General features: G+C 36.7%; 1 protein-coding gene and 2 long non-coding RNA genes across 3 annotated transcripts; 1 reads left to right on the top strand and 2 right to left on the bottom strand.

Annotated features, from left to right (window-relative positions):
• Positions 1 to 5,065: 5,065 nt before the first annotated feature.
• LOC109051305 lies at positions 5,066 to 7,261 on the bottom strand. The gene is made up of 2 exons (XM_019068856.2): positions 6,743 to 7,261; positions 5,066 to 6,615 (listed from the first exon to the last, which is right to left on the bottom strand). The coding sequence occupies exons 1-2, from the start codon at positions 7,116 to 7,118 to the stop codon at positions 5,618 to 5,620; spliced, it is 1,374 nt and encodes a 457-aa protein (XP_018924401.2). The 5' UTR covers positions 7,119 to 7,261; the 3' UTR covers positions 5,066 to 5,617.
• Positions 7,262 to 7,357: 96 nt separating this feature from the next.
• Positions 7,358 to 8,051, top strand: LOC122144216. The gene is made up of 3 exons (XR_006159612.1): positions 7,358 to 7,457; positions 7,769 to 7,810; positions 7,917 to 8,051. It is a non-coding gene; the product is annotated as an uncharacterized LOC122144216 (long non-coding RNA).
• Positions 8,052 to 11,727: 3,676 nt separating this feature from the next.
• On the bottom strand, positions 11,728 to 12,636 carry LOC122144220. The gene is made up of 3 exons (XR_006159616.1): positions 12,528 to 12,636; positions 12,146 to 12,187; positions 11,728 to 12,043 (listed from the first exon to the last, which is right to left on the bottom strand). It is a non-coding gene; the product is annotated as an uncharacterized LOC122144220 (long non-coding RNA).
• Positions 12,637 to 12,902: the final 266 nt, after the last annotated feature.

Genomic DNA, 12,902 nt, shown 5'->3' with positions numbered 1-12,902 from the left:
AACTCAGACTCTCTCCCACATTTTAAATCCAAACTCAAAACCCATCTGTTTAGAAATAGCTTACTCCCTCAGACCACAATTGCATTGTCTTTTTTAAATTGTATTGTATTTTGCTGTTTTTATTGTTTTTACTTAATTATTTTCATTGTCTTCTTAATCATGTATGGTGAACTTGAGTGTCAAGAAAGGCACCTATGAATAAAATGCATTATTTTTATTATTAAAACAAAACATTATTTACGCATTTGTAACTGCAGGTTAAATGCATCCATGTCCCCTCTGAGCTACATTAAACTGTAAATACATCTAAATGCCACTTCAGATGCAGATTCCAGAAATGTTTTAATATGTTGGAATGAAAGAGATTAAGTAAAAGTCAAAAGTCAAGTCAAAGTCTGCTTTATTGTCAATTCTTCCACATGTACAGCACATACATACAGAGAATTGTAATTGTGTTACTCTCAGACCCTTGGTGCATACAGATAACACTAACCGTGGGCATAAAAATACAGATAGATACAGATTAAATATAAAATACAACTATACAAATATACAAATAAGGACATGTAATAAAATAAATAAATAAAAAGTTAAATAAAGCACCACAAGGCACATGGGGGATAGAGTGAAAACCAGTGAAGTAAACAAACAGTGCAGATAAAATGACTGTTGTGTAAAAGAGCTTATTCAGTCTAACTAAGTACCTGGTAATGTGCATCTTATGCTAACCCAAAGATACAAAATGGAAGAAAGTGTTAAAACTAAGCACATCTTGTTGCTTAAACTTTGTGTAAACATTTTTTAATTTATTTTTTTTAAAGGGATCATATGATGCGATTTCAAGTGTTACAAGCTCTTGGTGCATAAAGAAGATCTGTAAAGTTGCAAAGACTAAAGTCTCAAACCCGAAGAGATATTCTTTATAAAAGTTAAGAGTCAACCACACCCCCCTAAAACAGCTTGTTCTAACACGCCCCCACAGGTCTACGTCACGATGTGGGAAGATTTGCATAACACTGCCCAAATGTTCACGCAAAGAAAGAACTTTGATTCTTGCTGTTGCTGCCGGTGCCATGTTGTGGAGATGCTGTTTCATTGTGAAAGCGAAAATACTCTGTTTGGCCTTCCAAAAGAGGACACAACTAGAAATGAGTGGTTAAGCTGTATTTACAACACTGTTCCAGAACAGTTCAACCCAAATATTTAGTGTGCAGCACATTTTATGGAGGACTGTTTCCTGATCCAGGGAGAGAAGACTACAGTGCCAGCTGTTCTGACTCACAGACTGTAAGTACGTTTACATATGTAAAGGATTTGCCACCGATGATTCAAACATGAGTTTTGAGCAGTGTAGAGAGCAGCGGTCCTCAATTTCAATCCTCGCGCCCCCCTGCTCTGCACATATTGTGTCTCTCTTATCGCTTCAGACGTTTGTTCTATTTGAACGTAAGTGTCCTGCGAAGTGGACATCACAGGATATTCCACCATGATTCCAGTTCGAAGTGAACGTATATGTTCCATTCAAAGTGCATTGAAGTGTGCGAGACATGAATTTAAATTTTATTTAGTTTACACTTTATTTTGATAGTCCACTTTATACATCCTACTATCTATAAGTAACTTAGTAACTTCATGTCAACTACATGTCAACCAATTCTCATTAATATGCAACTACATGTCTACTAACTCTCAGAGTAGACTGTTAGGGTAGGTTTAGGGTTAGTAGAATAACTTGACATATACTTGCAAAGTTTCTGATAGTCAGTGTGTTGTATGTTGTGGACCCATCAAAATAAAGTGTTAAAAGATATTATGTAGACAGTCTACTAATACTCTTATGACTGTTGGTTGACATGTAGTTGCAAAGTTACTTACTGTTAGTAGAATGTCTAAAGAGGACTATCGAAATAAAGTGTTACCTGTATTTATTTACAGAGGTATAGGGTAATGAGCAGCAGAAATCCGTGAGTGAATGTTCCGAAGTGAAGTAAACTTCAACAGTTTTCAACTGCTCAGGGAGTAGGGAGCAATGAACACTGTGTAGGGACCATGTCAATGGTAATACAGTTCATGCATGGAACTCACTTCTAACGATCTGGTTATCTGAATCAGATGTGTTAACAAAGAGAGACGTGCGAAATATGCAGAGCTCGGGGTGGGGGGGGGGTGTGAGGACTGGAATTAAGATCCACTGGTGTAGAGTAGCGCTTGTTGTTTGTTGTTTCTCCGATCACTAATGCAGACATGAGTAGTAATTATGATACAGCTTGTGTCAAGATGATTTACGACTTTGACCTTTGACCTTTTGACAGGTTGAACTTCCGGTGACCTTATGATGGATAGGTTGAACTTTCCGAATGAGTTCATGGGTTAACCTATGACCCCTCCCCATGCATTGATCATGTGGTTTTGACAGAAGCTTTTACCCTATTGACCTAGTTATTTCAAAATCATGGTTTTTGACGGGTAGTTTTACGGTATACGAACCCTCCCCATGCATGGATCATGTGGTTTTGACAGAAGCTATTTGCCGGTTGTTTGAACTTTGTCCCAGTTAGGTTGTTTGAACTTTGTCCCAGTTATATGGTTATGCGTGTGTGTGTGTATGTGTCCCACTCCCATTACATTCATGAGCAGTATATAAATGGATCGGTGTGTTCTACATTTATATATAAAACATTCTATCATTTATATAATTTATATAATATAATTAATTATCATGCTAAAGTTGAAAAAAAACATTTTAGTTATTTCACATTCATATATAAAACATCCTATCCTTTATATAATATAATATAAATTATCATGCTAAAGTTGAAAACACACCGTTCTTTATATTCTATCCTTTATATAATATACATAATCTAAAGCAATTTAACTAAGGTTGAAAAAAACATTCTATTCTTTTAAAAGGTTATAAATGAAATGGTTATAAAAATATACTGAAACCAATCCGCCTACCTTATTTTAGACAGAAGCTTCAGCTTTGTGAGAAACGGGCTCGCAGCTCCATCTGTCGGACTCTCTCTGAATGACCTTACCCCTGTCTCAGAATATAGGGAGCCTCCGCGCTGTCAGACAGACAGAGGGAGTGCGCGTGCCCGTGACCCTTGCTCAGCTTCCCACCTATTGAACAAGTTCATTCATAGAACAAGGATGACACCTAGCGGTCACTCAACACCGATTTCTTTCACACGGGCACCTTTATAAATTTGACGTGTTCAAACGATCACTTGAACCAGAAAACTTTCTCAGACGGCTCTCCAAGACATTGGATAAAAGTGAGTATTTTATCATTTCATGTTATCTGATGGTAGTGATATTTTAAATACTATTAATTGATCAAAGCGTGTTATGCTATTTTTTTACAGTATATGATGCCTTTAAACCATATTACATTTCATTCCTGTAATTTTCTTCAAGTTTTTGCGGTCTTATTTTATCTTATGGTAGTGATATTTAAATACTATTAATTGATCAAAGTATGTTATGCTATTTTTACAGTCTACGATGTTATAGCGTCTTTAAACCATATTACATTTCATTCCTGTAATTTTCTTCATGTTATGCTGTTTTATTTCATCCGCTGATAGAGATATTTTAACACTATATTCATAAAGTATGTGTTATTTGACTTAACATCGACGCATCTAATGTCCCAATCACCGCCAGACTGTTTGTATGAAAAAAAAAAACACTTTTATTTTGAAAAGACGGTGACATCCTGTTGAAAATACTTTTATTTTGAAAATACGACGACATCCTGTTGAAAATACTTTTATTTTGAAAAGACGAGGATATCCTGTCGACATGTGGTTAGCTTTCCATGCTTCAATTCAGTTCGCTATGTATAGATAAGTTTCCCGGGCACTTCCGGTTTACTTCCTGTTTCTGCCAAGAACTTCCGGCGCAGGATGAGTAGTGGTGCAAAAATGGCGTTGGAATGGCAACATTCGACCGAAAAGCTTGTTAAAAATGGTGTTTTGACCATTCCGCATCCAAGTAAGGTAACATCATGGGCGGACAACATGTCGATATGGCCCAGCATAACAACATCCAAGATCTTTTCTTATTTTATTGATTCCATGGTGGTGGATGGGAATGCAATTAATAACCTGAAAAGCTCTGAGGCGTTTCAGTACCTCCATTCAGACAAAGTGGGCTGTGCACTTTTACATGATATGGGCAGTTTAATTTACCTAAAGGCCGATGTTCAACCAAGCCAGTCCGTTAACAATTCAGCGCATAACGCCTGGGTTTTGGTTACCAAGACGGGAGATGTGGAGACTGCAGGCTGTACCTGTATCGCCAGACCCGGACGTTCCTGTAGCCATGCAGCCGCCGTGCTTTGGAAGGTACGTTAGCCCATCTTATGCTTGTATTAAGATGTTTGTATGTAACGTTATCCGTGTGTTAATCTATAACAGAACACGACGAGTAATACAAATGTGTGTGTGCGTATGCATGTGAGAGAGAGATTGTGTCTAAGTGTGAACTACCCCTGCCGTTCCCGCACAAGGTTGCAATTCTTAAATGTGATCTAACAAAGGTAAAGGGATAATATTAACCATAAAAACAGTTTATATTGCTTGTACTTGGGATGAAGTAAACATCTGTTGAGTTTTTTAACATAAATTGTTTGATTATGTTGAATTAAAAACCCAGAAATGCAGCGGGTATTTTCTTTTATTATTCTTTTCATATTTTTCCAGATTTTTTTTATATAAGTCTAAATAAACTCAGGCATAAAGGGGTTAAACATTGATGTTAATGGCTGCAGGCCCAGCTCATTAATTGTTTTGAAATGTAACAAAAACGCTCTACCTTCATCATACCCTTGTTATTTTGATTTACAAAATGTTTTTCTCTAAAAGAAGTCAATTGTGCTGTGATGCTCAAACCATTATTTAAAAAGTGTGTGATTTTGTTTCTATCTGTCTGCAGGTAGAAAATGCTGTGAGGCAAGGGAAGACAGGGCTTGCCTGCACTGATGTGCAGAATTGCTGGAATGCCGGGACAAAAAGTAATACTGGAATAGGATCAATAAAAATTAATTCATTTCTTCTCAAATCAATTTGTTTATTGTCATGTGTCAATATTTACAATACAAGAAAAAGAATAGCACTCACAAGTTATTCTTAGTTAAAACTCTGTTTTGTCTTATCAATAATCACAACACCAGAAAGGGAACAATAAATGTACACAGGTTTTTCTAGCTGAAATTATTTATATATATATATATATATATATATATATATATATATATATATATATATATATATATATATATATATATATATATATATATATAAAATAAAGGAATATGTACAGTTTTAAAAAAAACAAAACAACTGCAGGTAACCCAGGTTTTACTTTTCATAGGGACTTACACCTCATGTGAAAAAGAATAGCACTCACAAGTTTTTCTTAGTTAAAATTCTGTTTTGTCTTATCAATAATCACAACACCAGAAAGGGAACAATAACAATAAATTTACACAGGTTTTTCTAGCTGAAAGTATTTTATATATATATATATATATATATAATAAAAAAGGAATATGTACAATATAAAAAAAAAAATTGCAGGTAACCCAGGTTTTACTTTTCATAGGGACTTAAACCTCATGTGGCAGTCGGATGAGTCTGGACCTCATGTTTGCTAAAGCAGCACATATGGTAAGAATCTTGTCCAACCGCGGGGTCATGGAGATGGGGACAGTTTGGGACAGAATTTTGAAGACTTTAAGTCTTCGGATTGCCCTCTCCACATGTATACGGACATTGGCCACTCGTCTAGTGCGCGTTACCTCCTCATTGGTCAATTGACCACGCTTGTGGGTAAAGGCAGGAATATTCAATTTCACCTTCCTTTCATGTAGTACATCTCGAATCGTGAAACCCCTGTCAGCCATTACCTCATCACCAGGCCTTAGGGCCTCCAGAAACCCACTGTTTATAGTGATAAACTTGTCACTGCTTTTACCAGCATAGGCCTCTGATATAAACATTATCAGCCCATGAGGTGACACAGCAACAAGATATTTGGCAGTATTGGTTCCCTTGTAATGACTGAAAGTGGCACTCCTACAGTTAAGGTTTGTTGCTCTCTGAATAGCCGTTTCAGCACAATCGATGATGCAAGTGGTCTGGGGGTGGTTCTTTTTAAAGGATGGTGGCATGTTAGCACGTATAACACTTCTTGGCAGCCAGGCAACCATGGGTTCAAGCTGCTCACCCAATGTATCAATCCAGTGAGCAATCACCTTACTTACTTCACCTTTAGACACTTTAAAGCGCTTTGCCACATCCCCTAACACAAGGTTCAGTTTCAGTTTCATGAGGGTCATCAGTATTTGGTCAACAACAGGAATACTACATGATGGTTTACTAAATGGCAACATCGTTTTCACCAAAGTAAAAAAATATACCAGACGCAGTCCTGTGTACAGCAGCGAGGTATCATCATCCAGGAGCATATCATCAGCCACAGTCTGACCCCCAGTCTGCGTCGATTTGTTCACGTGGTCCAACTTTGCCGCGTAGCTGTGGTCAGTTTTTGTTAGGTCCTCCCATTGTGTTGCAGCATCTTTAAACTTCGGCTCGATGCACACTTCTAAAAGACAAACAGCATCAACTATAAATGTATATACCCCACTAACACAGGACAGAGACACATATATCAACAGTCGAACTTTTGCTGCAAACTTTAGCTAACCAGAAAAATATCAAGATACACTTACCATCCGATTGCGTGTCACTTGTGTTTCTGTCGAGTTTACGTCTCTTTTGCTGGGGAGGTCGCTCGTATCCCAACCAAAGTTCCGGGAAAGGGTTTTCCTCTGTGGGCTTTTTATCAATGAAGTGATAAGAACAAACAAACAGTCTTTTGGGCGGATTCTTCAACTTCAAAGCCGCTAGCCACTTCCGAGATTCAACATCTGTTTTTGGTTTCTCATACAACGCATACGGGGGATCACATCCACATTGGCGCCTTGTAGATGGTTGATGGTCGAAACATTCTCCTTCCGACCAAACATTCAGCAATCGCCACGAGTTGTTGCAACCGCGAACAGCACAATATGTCCCGGAGCCGTGTCGGCGTGTAACACCAGCCATAGTTTACTTTTTCTGCACGCTAACCAAAGACAGTAAAAGATGCTAACTCGCTAACCGGAAGTTCTTGGCAGACACAACCGGAAGACGTTGGCAGAGTGAAAGGATAATGGCGGCCCGCCTATTTCACTCAGGAAACTCGTCTATAGGATTTCAGAAAAACAATTCTGTGTCCGTTAAATCGACGTTTTACCACCGCGTTATCCGTTCGTCATCTATGAACACGACATCGCGGGGTATAAGCGCTCACGGTTAGGAATGCACGGTTCTATTTCAGCACCATTTTTCCGGTTGCTAACTGCTCTCAGTGAAATGGATATGATGGTGAAATGGCTCCCTCCGGTGAGTCTGGGGTGAAATGATCCTGTTATAGTGAAAATTGTGCCATCTGTGGCAGTTTAATGTTATGACACGCCGTTATAGTGAAAATTGTGCCATCTGCGGCAGTTTAATGTTATGACACGCTGTTATAGTGAAAATTGAGCCACTCTGCTGGCGGTTTAATGTTATGACATCGTGATTTCTTTGTCACAGTCTGTCTGTGTGTGTGTGTGTGTGTGTATGTGTGTGTGTGTGCTCCATTAAACTAGCAAATAAAAACCCTCTCCATGTGTTTTAAATCATAACAGGTTTTTTTTTATTTTTCATCTCAGGTTCAAATATTGAGCAGCAAGCCTTTGACGGTATTAATACATGTAAGTACGTATTAACTATTCTTTTTATAAATTAAAATGAACGTATTTTAATTTTGTCTTTTTATAAATTTATATGGTGTTTTTTTTTTTTTTTTTTAATTCACAGCGGCTGCGATTGATCCAGACAGCGCAGCCGATGGTAAAACAAGATCCATCTCCAACATTTAGCTGATGCCTGTATGTAATTCGAGAACTTTGACCTTTACTACCATTAGGCTATGTTGCTTCATTTAAAAAAGTGTGTGTAAACACAATATAGAGTGGAGCAAATCTAGCCGTGGAGCAAATCTAGCCGTGAAATTGCCATTATCTGGCTTTTGCTATGGTCGTAAACTTTACACATACCGCTGATATTTTTCACAAACAGAACGGAAGAGTCATTATGCATGCTCTCTGTCGCTGTTCAAAAAATAACACTATTTGAAAACAAAGAGCTACAGTAATTCAAGTCATGTACGAATTATCAGTCAAAATATCACCTATACATCTAACGGCTGTTATTATATTTGATATATTTTGTTAAAAGTATCTTTAGTGTCCATACCATGTATCGTTTAAATATTTCAAAAAACATATTATATTCTTTAATAAAAACATTACATTTAAAATTATATTATTATTAAATTATGCTAATTATTCTAACTAACAGTTGACTTCTACGTTATCCACCATCACCTTACAAGCATAACATTTCAAACATGTACTGAAATCATTTCATTTGGAAACAAAGACAAATTTCTCAAGGACGATGCATACCTTGACTTACAACTAAAAAATCAAGTCAAGAATCTTGGTGAGATTCTGGAGTCAGACCTTAGTTTCAGCAGTCACATTTTAAAGTACTTTTTACTCGTTTATAAATCACTCAATGGCCTATGACCTATATACAATGCAAATATATGCTTGCTGAATATAAACCTAACAGACTACTCAGATCATTAGGATCAAGTCAGAAGTTACAAATACCGAGGTTTCACTCAAAACAAGGGGAGTCCACTTTTAGCTATTTTGCCACCCGCTGTTGGAATCATCTTCCAGCAGAGATCAGATGTGCTAAACATTAGCCAAATTCAAAACTCATCTGTTTAGCGTGCATTTTACTGAATGAGCACTGTGCTATTTCTGAACTGGTTGCACTGTATTTTCTATTCTTAACCGTTTTAATTAATTTTAATTAATTTTAAATCATTTTAAAAGTTTTTTAATTCCTTGTTTTACTGTTGTGATTATTATTATTTTTTATGATTATTTTACTTCCTTTTAAGTAAAGCGCTCTGAATTATTATTGTCTATGAAATGTGCTATATAAATAAACTTACCTTGCCTTGCCTAAATACTGGTCACGCTCAATGAGATGAAGACATGCAGAGGTAGAGAACACAACAAACATACCACTTTAGGTCATGAAGCAGCCTGTCTAACACAACACATATTCTCCAGAATGGGGTAATGATGGTTTCATTATTTCATGATGAAGACAGACTGAATATTCAGATACCAGAGGGGATTGTTCGACTTTTTTCTTAAGACAAAGACAATTGTTTGATTTCAAGAACACACAACCAAATCCTAATGCTATTTCACGAAATAACACAACAATGGCTGATCCATTACAACATATACATGTCAAGTCTGTTTTATCATAGGTATATCATATTATTCTTGAATATAACTGTTTAGTCTAAATATGTGTTAACAAATATGGAAGTTTTTTTTTTTTTTTTTTTTTTAACAAAGATGTTAAATTTAACACGTTTAACTAATACCTCATTCAAACGCTATAGACTTCTAGGTCAGGGCACTACAAGTCCCAGCATAAACATCAGACTTCAGACATGGCCACCGGGGGCAATACACCATGATCGTACAGTACAGTACGGCCTGATTAACTGCCTCGGCAGCCGCGAGAACCGAAACGCGGGTGAGAGGCGCTAAATTTTCAAAAGAATCAGGCATTCTCAATGCAATCACCTCTCGCAGCGTGGCTATCTACCTTGAGAGCCGTACATTCTGATCAAACACTTAATTAGTCAAAATTGCCCAGTCGTGACTCGTATCCGACATGAAGGCTCAATTCATAAAAATGGGTATATAAACATCAACTAAAAGGAACAAAAGACAATAATCAGCAATATCCGATCACACAGATAAGTTTATTTGAATGTTTCACTTATATAACATGACACTGAGTTGTTAAAAAAGAAATGTATACTGACATCACTGCATGATGACTAAAGGAACTGACGAATCTGTTCTTTGAAGCGGTTCACTGAACCAAATTCCCCGAAAGAATCGGTTCGCGAAAATTAATCGGACTTTGCATCACTAACATCACTAAACTGTATCATCGCAACAGGGAATGACCATGTACTTCACAAATAGTAGGGAGATATGAGTCTTTTTATATAGGGTATCTGAGCATGCATATATTTAGAAGTCCAACGTTTTTAGACCTCTGCCATGTATGAGTATTGTGGTGTATTGCCCCCGGTGGCCATGTCTGAAGTCTGATGTTTATGCTGGGGCTTGTAGTGCCCTGACCTAGAAGTCTGTAGCGTTTGAATGAGGTATTAGTTTTAAACGTGTTAAATTTAACACCTTTTTTAAAAAAAAAAAAAAAAAAAAAACGTTCCATATTTGTTAACACATATTTAGACTAAAGAGTTATATTCAAGAATAATATGATATACCTATGATAAAACAGACTTGACATGTATATGTTGTAATGGATCATCCATTGTTGTGTTATTTCGTGAAATAGCATTAGGATTTGGTTGTGTGTTCTTGAAATCAAACAATTGTGTTTGTCTTAAGAAAAAAGTAGAACAATCCCCTCTGGTATCTGAATATTCAGTCTGTCTTCATCATGAAATAATGAAACCATCATTACCCCATTCTGGAGAATATGTGTTGTGTTAGACAGGCTGCTTCATGACCTAAAGGGGTATGTTTGTTGCGTTCTCTACCTCTGCATGTCTTCATCTCATTGAGCGTGACCAGTATTTAGGCAAGGCAAGGTAAATTTATTTATATAGCACATTTCATAGACAATGATAATTCAGAACGCTTTACTTAAAAGGAAGTAAAATAATCATAAGAAATAATAATAATCACAACAGTAAAACAAGGAATTAAAAAACTTTTAAAATGATTTAAAATTAATTAAAATTAATTAAAACGGTTAAGAATAGAAAATACAGTGCAACCAGTTCGGACATAGCACAGTGCTCATTCAGTAAAATGCACGCTAAACAGATGAGTTTTTGAATTTGGTTAATGTTTAGCACATCTGATCTCTGCTGGAAGATGATTCCAACAGCGGGTGGCAAAATAGCTAAAAGTGGACTCCCCTTGTTTTGAGTGAAACCTCGGTATTTGTAACTTCTGACTTGATCCTAATGATCTGAGTGGTCTGTTAGGTTTATATTCAGCAAGCATGTATTTGCATTGTATATAGGTCATAGGCCATTGAGTGATTTATAAACGAGTAAAAGTACTTTAAAATGTGACTGCTGAAACTAAGGTCTGACTCCAGAATCTCACCAAGATTCTTGACTTGATTTTTTAGTTGTAAGTCAAGGTATGCATCGTCCTTGAGAAATTTGTCTTTGTTTCCAAATGAAATGATTTCAGTACATGTTTGAAATGTTATGCTTGTAAGGTGATGGTGGATAACGTAGAAGTCAACTGTTAGTTAGAATAATTAGCATAATTTAATAATAATATAATTTTAAATGTAATGTTTTTATTAAAGAATATAATATGTTTTTTGAAATATTTAAACGATACATGGTATGGACACTAAAGATACTTTTAACAAAATATATCAAATATAATAACAGCCGTTAGATGTATAGGTGATATTTTGACTGATAATTCGTACATGACTTGAATTACTGTAGCTCTTTGTTTTTTCAAATAGTGTTATTTTTTGAACAGCGACAGAGAGCATGCATAATGACTCTTCCGTTCTGTTTGTGAAAATATCAGCGGTATGTGTAAAGTTTACGACCAAAGCAAAAGCCAGATAATGGCAATTTCACGGCTAGATTTGCTCCACGGCTAGATTTGCTCCACTCTATATTGTGTTTACACACACTTTTTTAAATGAAGCATAACATAGCCTAATGGTAGTAAAGGTCAAAGTTCTCGAATTACATACAGGCATCAGCTAAATGTTGGAGATGGATCTTGTTTTACCATCGGCTGCGCTGTCTGGATCAATCGCAGCCGCTGTGAATTAAAAAAAAAAAAAAACATATATAAATTTATAAAAAGACAAAATTAAAATACGTTCATTTTAATTTATAAAAAGAATAGTTAATATGTACTTACATGTATTAATACCGTCAAAGGCTTGCTGCTCAATATTTGAACCTGAGATGAAAAATAAAAAACCTGTTATGATTTAAAACACATGGAGAGGGTTTTTATTTGCTAGTTTAATGGAGCACACACACACACACACACACACACACACACACACACACACACACACACACACACACACACACAGAGAGACAGACTGTGACAAAGAAATCACGATGTCATAACATTAAACTGCCAGCAGAATGGCTCAATTTTCACTATAACAGCGTGTCATAACATTAAACTGCCGCAGATGGCACAATTTTCACTATAACAGCGTGTCATAACATTAAACTGCCGCAGATGGCACAATTTTCACTATAACAGGATCATTTCACCCCAGACTCACCGGAGGGAGCCATTTCACCATCATATCAGTTTCACTGAGAGCAGTTAGCAACCGGGAAAATGGTGCTGAGATAGAACCGTGCATTCCTAACCGGGAGCGCTTACACCCCTGGCTCATCGGCGTCAGAGCAGATCTACTGGAGGGGCATTGGATCATCGGCGGGGGGGCACTGTCGTTTGATAAATATTTTTTTGACGCATTGGCAACATCATAGTAGCATGGAAATCCAGACCTAAATCTGAAAGATCTATATAGAATGACAATGAAAGATTTAAGGCCCGTTCACACAAAGAACGATGACTATAAAGATAACGATATTAGCGTCCACACCAGCGAACGATATCTTCTGTTTATTCTAAGCGCACGCTCGTCTGG

This window comes from Cyprinus carpio, unplaced genomic scaffold (assembly GCF_018340385.1).
Source record: "Cyprinus carpio isolate SPL01 unplaced genomic scaffold, ASM1834038v1 S000006617, whole genome shotgun sequence".
Lineage (NCBI taxonomy): Eukaryota > Metazoa > Chordata > Actinopteri > Cypriniformes > Cyprinidae > Cyprinus > Cyprinus carpio.
This window is presented reverse-complemented; position numbering and strand designations above follow the sequence as displayed.

Excerpts from the sequence above, each read along its gene's own strand:
- LOC109051305 (XM_019068856.2), bottom strand. The coding sequence starts at position 7,118 with ATGGCTGGTGTTACACGCCGACACGGCTCCGGGACATATTGTGCTGTT. Across the intron at positions 6,616-6,742 it reads AAGTGACACGCAATCGGATG|AAGTGTGCATCGAGCCGAAG; the intron begins GTAAGTGTATCT and ends TTTGTCTTTTAG.